At 32.4% G+C, this 11282-nt stretch overlaps 1 protein-coding gene across 1 annotated transcript; it reads left to right on the top strand.

Moving 5' to 3' along the window:
• Nucleotides 1-4838: 4838 nt before the first annotated feature.
• LOC107953742 (transcription initiation factor TFIID subunit 5) lies at nt 4839-10841 on the top strand. Its single transcript, XM_016889136.2, has 19 exons — nt 4839-5121; nt 5813-5894; nt 5971-6049; nt 6148-6245; nt 6330-6386; nt 6491-6578; nt 6666-6775; nt 7286-7393; nt 7568-7719; nt 8365-8475; nt 8564-8633; nt 8741-8780; nt 8968-9132; nt 9297-9373; nt 9509-9625; nt 9821-10086; nt 10198-10293; nt 10383-10455; nt 10536-10841. Exons 1-19 carry the CDS (start codon nt 4958-4960, stop codon nt 10587-10589), a joined length of 2007 nt encoding a protein of 668 aa, XP_016744625.2. The 5' UTR covers nt 4839-4957; the 3' UTR covers nt 10590-10841.
• Nucleotides 10842-11282: the final 441 nt, after the last annotated feature.

Here is an 11282-nt window from a genome sequence, read left to right as displayed (position 1 = left end):
CCAATACACCCAACCAAACATAGTGTAGGTGTTTAGGTTTTTAGGTTTTTTTTTCTTTTATACATCATAAAACGACGTCGTTTAGAGCCCTTTGCAATGGCTTCAAAACGGCATCGTATAGGGCCACCTGATTCGACCCGACCCGATTGCCCCTGGGATCCGCGTGCTTCTGCAGTGAGGGGATAATTGCACGATGGGTCCTCCCCTTTCACACGAGCATTCAATTGCGCCTCGCTTATTTTGTTTCGTTTTTCTAAATTTGGTTCTGTAATTCGCGCATGTTTGCAAATGGGTCCGTGCCTTAATGCAGCGTTTTGGGACCTGGAAAATTTCCAGATTTGATCCCTGTGAATTCGCACGCGTCGCACGATTGGTCCCTATTGTCTTCCCAATAATTTATTCTATTTACAGATTATCCCTCTTATTTTAAATTTGTTTTAATTAAGTCTATTATCGATCCAATGCTTATTTTTTTAAAAGAATTCGCTTAAACCTTTTATGTGTCGAGATTACTTTATTTATTTTATTTTGTAAAAAATATATATTGTTCTAACACCTTCACGTTATATTGTTCTAATATTTTGCATAATGTTCCGTTCAAATATTTTATACATTTATACATATACATTATTTTAATTGAACTTTCCACTTAAAATATTCATTATTTTAAAGTTCATGATATTATATAGGTGTTGAGATACTTTAATAATTCCACTTTGTTTTTTTATGGAACCACCATTCTAAAATTCTTTTATATCATATTATTTTGACGTTTTACATAGCATTTCGTTTTAATATTTTTATATACTTGTGTACATGTATTAATTTAGTTGAGCTTTTTATTTGGAAATACTTATATTCTAAAATCAATCTAGGTATATTTGTTAATCTATTTTAATTATTTCGCTTTGTTTTCATCTGTATAAATATTTTGAAGTTTGTTTTATCATGTTATTTTAATATTTTTGTATAATGTCTCATCTAAATATTTTTGTGTATATCTGTCCATATATTATTTCAATGGCTAAATTGTTGTTTTAAAATTTGTTTTCGTGCTTATAAAATTATTGTTTTGAAATTCTTTATATTGTATTATTTTAATATATTATACAGCATCTCATTCAAACACTTTTGTATATATTGGTACGTATATAACAAAACTAATTTAATCCTATATACATATTTAATTCCATGTTATTCTTGCATATATTTTTTTTCTAAATTTATTTATGTATATATATATGTTTTTAAATCTATTATACGTATAAGTATTTCCTAATCTCATATTTTATTATATATTTTTACTCTCCTTTTATATTCTATGTATATTATTAATCTCATTTTATTTTGCATATGTAATTTCTTTTAAAGTTATTTACATAGTACGTATTGATGTTATTTAAAGAAAAATCTCACATGTCTTATGTTTTTTTTTACATTATTATTATACGTATATATACATATTGGTATTTATGTTTGACCTATACATCACTAAATTCGTGTGTTTGTACATATAGTTTTTATTATATACATAATTATGATTTTTTTTTAAATCTGTTACACATATGACTTATGGAAAAATTAATTTAGTCTTATATACATTATTAATTTCATGCAAATTTTTTACAACTAATAATTCCCAAATCTATTTATATATATATATATATGTTTTGTGAACCTATTATGTATATTTCTTAAAGTTATATCTTATTATGTATCCTTGCTATACTTTCACATTCTATATATTATCAAATTTTTCTTTATTGAGTGTATTTTAATAAACATTTTTACATGCGTATATTATTTGATTTAAAAATTTTCATTTTATAACGCATATTTTAATGAATGTATATACATCTTTAGTTTGTTTTTACAAATAGTTTCAAATTCAACAATTCATTTATAATATATTATGTGTTCATCCTTTTAAATTTGTCTCATACATTTTTTAATTTTCATTTTGTTTTGCATATTTGGCATTTAATTCTGTTGTATTAGGCTATGTATATTATCGTTGTGTATTATTTCCGTTTTGTATTTCTATTATATGGATCATTCTTTATTTATGCTTAGAAAATTGATAACATTTTTCTTAGATTGGTTGAATTTAATTGTTTATTTTGTTAGTTGATTAAATGAATTATATTCATTCATCCATCATAGTACTTCATACATGCATATTATCTTATGTTTTTATTTTTCCTTTTTGGGTTTACAAATATCACTTTATAGTTCCCAACTCTTTAAAACTAATTATTCCATATTTATTTCAAGTCAAATTAATGTATTTCAAGCTGGTTTTATAATTACTCGTTTAAAAATTCCTTCAAACGAAGGCAATGTTTGATGTTTGAAAATTCGGGAAATCATGCCCTACGGTGCTGGGTTTCGATTTCCCGTTTGTTCAAAATAATCGAACATTCCTTTAGAATTTCACACGTGTTTTTTTTCTAAATTCTAAAACAAGGGCAATGTTTGATGCTTGGAAATTCGGGGAACCATGCCCTATCGTGCTGGGTTTCGATTCCTCGTTTATTCAAAATAATCAAATATTCCTTTAGAATTTCATTCGTATTCTTTAAATTCTAAAACAAGGCAATGTTCAATGTTTGGAAGTTCGAGGAATCGTGCCCTACCGTACTGGGTTTCGGTTTTTCGTTGGACTAAATGATTGGGCATCCTGTTGTAATTTTCAATGTATAAATTTTTGGAAATCAAAAATTTATCATGTTCTTGAGGGAATAAAGGATCGTGTCTTATCATGTTGGATATGATGCTGCATTCCTTTGAAACAAGAGAATTTTGACGATCAACTTGAGCTATTCAAATGTTTTCGAAGGAACCATATTTCAATAATAGTTTCAAATCTCAGACATAAGGACAGTACTTAATCAAATTGGTACCAATTTTGGGCGTAGTGAGGGTGTTAATCCTTCCCCATACATAACCGGCTCCCGAACCCGTTTTCTCAAATTTATGTAGGCCAAAATTGATTTAAATGGAATAAAATGTTTTATCCGGTGAGCCAATCACACCTAAACAAAAGATTGGTGGCGACTCCACGTTTTATTTTCGAAAGGTCGATCCCCGTTTTTAAATCTAAAAAATGGTTTCGACATTATGTATTTTAAACGATTGTCTATTTTAGACTTTATATATATTATTTATTTCGATATTTCATATATATCTTTCATTTTAAACTATTTTATATATATTATCTATTTTAAAATCTTTTATATGTTTTTTAGTTGTACTATTTTATATGTTAATCGTTTTAAATTCATTTTCATTATTATTTACCTTAAACTTTCAATATATTATTTATTTTAAAATATTTTTATATACTCTTTATTTTAGACTATTTCACATATTATCTATTCAAAATTTTCGTATATGACATTTAATTTAAACTGTTTTATATGTTATTCATTTTAAAATTTTTATATTATTTATTTTTAAGCTCCTTTTATTATTTATTTGAAGTTTTTATACATTATTCATTTGAAACCCCTTTTTTTATATTCTTTATTTATAATTGTTTCATTTATTATTTATTTTAAACCCTTTTATTTACTTCAAAATTTTTCATATATTATATCGTTTCATTTTTTTGCGATTATTAATGTCGATATCTTAAAATAGTGTATTATGTGAACATTTCCATTATGTGCCTTAGAAATTATTTGTTAATATATTCATATTGTTGACATTCATTAACATAGCATTTAATTCATGTATTATTATTTCATGCCCTATATTCCCTTTTATTTCATTTCGTTTAAGTCATATTGCGCATTAACCTTAAATGTATTTATCCAAATATGGATCGTTTTATTCCAAACAAAATAAATTCACATTGTGAAGTGCTGCACTCGTTATTATTCAAAAGGAAAATCTTCAAAATAAGGCAATATTTCGCGTTTCAAGAATTCAAAAAATCGTACCCTAACTTACGATGTTCCGATTTTCTTGTTAAACTTAAATAGCCAAATATCCTTTTAGATTTCAAAATACACAAAATTTTTAATAAAAATTAAAGGCAAACTTATTCCCGAGGATTCAAACATCGCATCCTAACTTACAAGATGTGGCATTTTGTTATATCAGGACGAGAGGGTTTTTGATGCTCATTTCAACTTAATTCAAGCATTTTTCAAAACAAACATTAATAAAAATGGATCGTAATTTAATTTTTTTCAAGTTTTTAACATTCAACATTAGGACATTAATTAATCAATTAGGTACCAATTTTGGGCGTTACGAGGGTGTTAATCCTTCTTCGTACGTAACCGATTCCTGAACTCGTTTTCTCGAATTTCGTAGACCAAAAAGTGTTGTTTTAATAAATCAAAACTGTTTATTAAAAACATCCATTTTACGAGGTGACCCGATCACACCTCATCAAAAAAGATTGACGGCGAATCCATTTTTTTTTAAAGTCGACCTTTTTCTTTCAAAAAATGGTTTCGACAGGGGCAATTCTTTCAATTGTTAAGGATCGATTGGTTGTCCGACAAACGACACTTCAAAGACTTCTCCCAAAAGAGTTGATTCCCCTCAACAATGTCAATGTTGTTAAAATTTTAACAATTCAATAAATTTTGTACGTCCAAAATAACAATTTCACGAAAATTCAAAGATGAAGAGCCAAAGTAATAAAAAAATTAAAATTAAAATCTTAAAAGAAGTTAATATTAGGGCTAAATTTATGGCTATTAAAAACTAATATTGCAATTTATGGGTATGAACAGTAAAATGGTCCAATTAATAATGGGCCCTTAAATGATTTTCGAATCCGCCCACGAACCTAGATATAAAATCCCTAATTCATCGTCGCTCAAAGAAACCAAACAAGGGAAGAAAAAGAAGAGAAGAGCAGAGAGGAGAGGAGAGAGTGAGCTTTGGTTTTTTGGTAAAGAATTGTTTGTTATTGTTGAAAAAAGGGGTAGAATCCAAAATGGAAAATATGCAGGCTGTGAATAGCTTCGTGGCAGCTTATTTGAAGAAGAAAGGATTCAAAGAAGCGGAGCAATTGTTGGAGGATCTTCAGAACAAGGAGTCCACTCCAATCGATTTCCACAACGACCCTGATCTTGCTAAGTTCATTCACCACTTTTCCCAGTAAGTTCAATGCAAACCCTAACCCTCCATTCCGGTTTTCTTTTTCTTTTTGCATTCTTTTTGTCAACTGCTTAACTTTTTTTATTCAGGTGAAATCTGTTTTGATATTCAATTATTCATGTTTGATTTTACTTAAATATAAACTCTAGAAAACATTAAAATGAAGAATGTTGATAAGAAGCATGTGGAATGCTATAATTTCCAGAGAAGTTGAGTTTATATTATCTTTCAACATGCAAATTTCGACTTTTGAACTCTTAAAATGTCCAAGGTGATGGCCAAAGTTAAGTGTGGGTTAATAATTAGTCAAATTTCTTGTCAGCATGAATGCCTATTTTGACAGTGTCAGAACCCGACTCATCTCGCAGAGCATGGGTCATGTCGTGAGAACATAATCTCACATAAGCCGGAATTGTCCTCTTTGGGTGTTGAGACAGGGTTCGAATCTCTGAAGGTGCACATGAGGGTGACAAAACCTTGAGGGATCTGTGCCTATCCAAAGAGGACATTTCTGGATTATTCTTTCACTACACTGCCCGTGTCCAGTGGGCTGAGTCGAGTCATGACAGACAATTTGGTAAAGAATTGTAATTAGAAGAACGCTATCCATGAAGGATCTGAATATTTTCTTGTTGTCTCCTTTCTGTTTGCATTTCACTGCTTCTTTTAATATCAAGGTGCTTGTTTCCAGGTCGGAGGATGATGTGGCACAGTACCAGGATGGGTATAGCAAACTGAGGTCGTGGACTTATAGTTCACTAGATTTATACAAGGTATTGGTTTGATATTTGGTCATCTGATATGTGTTTTCACTTCTGGGGGCATAAGCTAGATTTTGAATGTATGCAGCATGAGTTGCTTCGTGTGCTTTATCCAGTCTTTATACATTCATTCATGGATCTGGTGGCGAAAGGACATTTGCAAGAGGGTATGTGTTAAACTAACTTGACTTTATCATTCTCATGTATCCTACACAATATATCTGATAGGTTTGTCTCTCAAACATTTTCGGTCTTTCTTTTGCAGCTAGAACCTTTTTTAATGCCTTTCACGAGGACCATGAACTGATGCACTCACGTGACCTTCAAAAGCTGGAAGGCGTTCTTTCGCAGTCTCATTTGGAGGTTATTTGACATCCTATTATTTCTGTATTTAGCTTAAATAGGAGAATCACTACTCTTCTCATTAGTAGTTGTTTTCTTAATTAGGAGATGGAGTTCGCTCGTTCTCTTAGGCAGAATAAAGTTAACATCAAGATATGCCAGGTAACTGCTGCAAATTCTTTATTTTATGACTGCTAATGATATTAGTCAGGCTCTATCCTTCTCCTATTGAACTGCCTGAACTGTTTTCTTAATCATCTTGGCAGTATTCATATGACCTTCTGCTGCAATATTTGCATAAAACACAGTCCACTGCTATGCTGGGGGTCATCAATGAACATATCAATTTCCAAGGTGATGTCATTTTCATTGCTGATGTTTTGCATAACACATGGAGAAGAAGGTATACTATCTGATTACAGTTGTCTTGTTTCCTTGCAGTTACTTCTGTAGAACCTGGTTCGATTTCTGATGATACAGAGGTTGTAACACTAATTGGAAGCTGCCAGGATGCAGCTAGTCTGATAAATCAGAAAGAAATACATTGGGGAGTGAGTCACTGTTCTTGTAATTATCTCTTTAAATGAATTTTCGATGGATTTAGCACATATAATTCTCTATCATTGAAGCAAAGGGGTTCCTACTGCCGTAAGCTCTATGCTAAAATCGTATCTCTATCATCAAACTCCATAGCTATGTTAATTGGACTCTTTTTTCCCCTTAAATTACTCATGTCTGACACCTTGTTGAACATGTATTCTGATAAGAGTATAGGATATGTATGATACTCCAAATATATGGGAAAACTTGGGAAAAAAATGAGCATACTCATGGTAGGCACATATCTGTATCCAACACTCGCTTGGGCTTTGAGTAGCAGCTATACAGACATACATGTGCATTCATGTTCACTTATTTCTACTTGTCTTTAATTTTGAGGCTCATAATCGCTTGGGCTTTGAATCGCTTGGGCTTTGAGTAGCAGCTATACAGACATACATGTGCATTCATGTTCACTTATTTCTACTTGTCTTTAATTTTGAGGCTCATAATTTTCATAGTTACTAGAAGACTCCTTAGAAGAACGTTTGGAGAAGGAAGGAGGTTTGCTTTCAGATTCTGAAAAGACAGAAGCAGAGAACAAAGAAGGGGATGTAGATGACAGTAAGGTACATATTGTTGTAAATCCCTGTAACAATTCCTTATTTTCCTTTCTTCATTTAAAATGTATATGTTTGACGTTTAATTTATATTTGATTTTTCAAGTATACTTTTGGGTTAATGAAGTTGCTGTTTAACTAATACACACAATTGTGTCTTTGTCCTTTCTGTTTCTTTTTCAGAAAAGATCAGTTGAAGGTGGAAAGCAAGGTGCTTCAACGAAAAAGTTGAAAAAGGACAAAGCTGTTAATGCGACAGCAAAAAGTGCTCGCCCTGAGGCTAAACCCACCCCTGCTGCACCACGAGTCAAGCCAGAGCTCACTTTGCCCGTAATGTATTTTCAATGATTCCCTCTTTTCATTGTTTTCTTCAGATGTAGGATTGATGCTTAATGTAGTGTGCTAATCCTTCATTGAATTAAAACCATCATGGAATTATCAACTTTTTGTCTTAACTCTCCTGTGAAATGAAAGGAAAAGAGTTAGTGGAAATGAACTTGGATGTGCAATATTTCTATCAGCATGCTTTTTTGCCAGTTCTTCATAGGATATGATACGTGAATATAAACAGAAGTTACCATGGTTTGTTGCTTTCTCTTTTTTATGATTTTTGTGTCAAGAGGTCACTCATTCACCCTTGCAATTACTCCTAATATTTAAGGGTTTAAAATTTGTTTATACAGATCTTGGAACTTTTTCACCCAAATGACTTTATTGTTGTTACTTTCTGTCTTGTTTTGGTTTTAGACTCTCTAGGCCTTGTACTTCCCAGGTGCAAGTGTGGGGTTTTAGGCCAAGGAATTAGAACTGTGAGAACTTGAAATGCATTTTTTGGTCTGTTTCCTACCAGCTAATGCTAGTGAAATAATCTGTCACATAGCTGTGGACTTCTCTCAATGTGAAATCTATGGCAAAAGCAATAATGCTCAGATTGCTATGTTGCATGTTATTTCTTTGAATTATTTTCTTAATTGTTTCAGGTCTACAGAGGTAGAACAGTCTATACTTGAGGACTTAAGAAACCGTGTACAGTTGAGTAGCGTTGCATTGCCATCTGTCAGCTTTTATACGTTCCTCAACACGCATAATGGGTAATGTCTATTAATTGACTGATTTAATGGTCATGTTTACCTTTAATGTCTCTAGGTACTTATTGTGTTTTATTTAATCTGTCTTCAGTTTGAACTGTTCATCAATATCCCAGGATGGATCTTTGGTTGCTGGAGGGTTCTCAGACTCATCACTGAAGGTTGTATCTTAAATCAGTGTGCAAGATATATAATTGCTGTTTTATTGGTGTCTTATTTACTTATTTTGGAAACATGTTGGTTTCTAATTTTGATTTGTGCACCACAGGTTTGGGATATGGCAAAGCTGGGCCAACAAGCTGGTAGTTGTAAGTCTAAATAATTTGTATTTATCTCCCTGTGATCATTGCAGTATCTCTTGAAGTTTTGCCCTAAAAATATTTGGAATTTCTTTGGGTTTGACTCTGCAATTTTAATATACCATTTTTGTAGTTCTGTTTGACTGAATTAGTCTAAGTCTACATAGATATTCTCACAAACTAGTGCAAGTGGCAGCTACTTTGCAGGGTGAAAATGATTCTACTTCAAGTGAACATGTTGCAGGACCAAATGGTGTGAAAAGATCCTATACATTGTTTCAGGGTCATTCAGGACCAGTTTATTCAGCCACCTTTAGTCCTCTTGGTGATTTTATTCTTTCCTCTTCAGCAGATACAACAAGTATGATATATTCCACTCCCATTTGTCTTACTTCACTTCCACCTTCACCTTCACTTTCCCCCCAGTCTCCCTCTCCCCCTCCCTTGTTTTTCCTTTTTAAATATTTTTGCTTTTGTTACTATACTCTTTTAACTCCTGGGACCTTAATGATGGACTTGTTTCAGTTCGCTTGTGGAGCACAAAACTAAATGCAAATCTTGTTTGCTACAAGGGTCATAATTATCCTGTATGGGATGTTCAGGTATGACTGATCGATCTTCCTCTATGTTTGATGAAGTCTTACTTTACTAAAGTTCATCTACTTTTGCTCTCTTGAATGAGACCGATTTTCCCTTCTGCCTCTAATGCATTTCGATGTTTTCCTTATCTCCTGCAGTTTAGTCCTGTAGGACACTATTTTGCCAGCTCTTCACATGATCGAACAGCAAGGATTTGGTCAATGGATAGAATACAACCTTTGAGAATAATGGCAGGACACTTGTCTGATGTTGACGTAAGTAATGATATCCCTTTCTCTGGTTTGCTAGTCTAAATGTTTTATCAACCTGGGTGGGCACCATTCTCCCTGTCTGAATAAAGTCTACTATCTTTTAGAGCTTTCTAATTATTTTTTGTAATTTTGAAAGTGTGCTGGCTCTTGTATCATATTTCAAATCCAATCATAAACAGTTTAACCTTCTTGTCTCAGTGCGTGCAATGGCATGCCAACTGCAACTATATTGCTACAGGCTCTAGTGACAGAACAGTAAGATTGTGGGATGTACAAAGTGGAGAATGTGTTCGGATTTTCATTGGTCATAGGAGTATGATATTGTCACTAGCAATGTCACCTGACGGCCGCTATATGGCTTCTGGTGATGAAGATGGCACAATCATGATGTGGGACCTTTCAAGTGGACGGTGTGTTACGCCTTTGATGGGTCACACCTCTTGCGTGTGGTCACTTGCTTTCAGGTGGAAATCCTTACTCCTATATGTCCAAAAATCATATACTGAAATTCACTTGTTTCTAGATGTTGATACCTGTTAGTGCCTTGATATTCATCCCCGTTACTGCACATGCAGTTGTGAAGGTACGCTTCTAGCATCTGGATCAGCTGATTGCACTGTAAAATTGTGGGATGTCACAACAAGCACAAAGGCCCCGAAAAATGAAGACAAGTAAGTTAGATATAAGAATGTTGATCTTCTAATATGTTTATTTGAAGTTATAAACTAAAAATATTGCCTGGAATGTGAATGAACAAAAGGAGTGGAAATCCCAACAGACTGAGATCGTTGAAAACCTTGGCAACCAAGTCTAGTCCAGTGTATAGTTTGCGGGTAAGTTAATTCATTTTCTCAACCTAGTATGCAATGTTTAACTTGGTCCACTGTGTATATTAAATTGGAATATGGTGCAGTTTTCGAGGAGGAATCTGCTGTTTGCGGCTGGGGTGCTCTCTAAGAACGTCTAATGTTAACTTACACTTAATGATTACAATAATGTTTCAGCGCTGGAGATGTTAACTGGTAAAGCAGAAGTCGAATACAGAGATTTGTGCCCCTTTATTTCGTCGTGGAACTGAATTTTGAAGTGTATTTAATTAATTTTATTCATGGTTGTTGTTGTTGGGAAGTAGCTTTCAAACATTGAGCAATTGGAAACAATGAAATTTCTTAGGGCTAGAAGAATAAAAAAAGAAGGCAGTCAGAACCCAATTAAATCAGTATCAGTTTGACCATAGTCCCCAACCATCGATTCACTAATAGTAAATAATTGATAAAATATGATTTAAACTTATTATTGTCTTTATTATTAAATTAAAATGTAATTATTTTGATGCAGTAAGTGGGAATGAAATAAAATCTACTTTGATTAGGTATTTGAGGATTTAATACTTTTTCTTTTTATCAATAGAAAAACCGAAAAACACCCATCCTTCTGCTGACTGAAGATCTTAGTTATGAATCATTATCGCAAACGCTGCGTTGAGGATTACTTTCTTTTTTATACAACACAAGACCAATAAGGTAAACACTGAGTCTTAAAACATTTTGTTAAATCCTATGTTATTTTTATATTATCTTTTTCAAATATGAAATTTGGTCAGTAAAACTTGATAAATGTAATTATAAAAGAAAATTCACAAATTCTTTTAAAAGAATAT

The sequence above is a fragment of the Gossypium hirsutum genome, chromosome A07 (genome assembly GCF_007990345.1).
Source record: "Gossypium hirsutum isolate 1008001.06 chromosome A07, Gossypium_hirsutum_v2.1, whole genome shotgun sequence".
Classification (NCBI taxonomy): Eukaryota; Viridiplantae; Streptophyta; class Magnoliopsida; order Malvales; family Malvaceae; genus Gossypium; species Gossypium hirsutum.
Note: the sequence above shows the minus strand (reverse complement) of the source record. Positions and strands in the feature narration are given on the sequence as shown.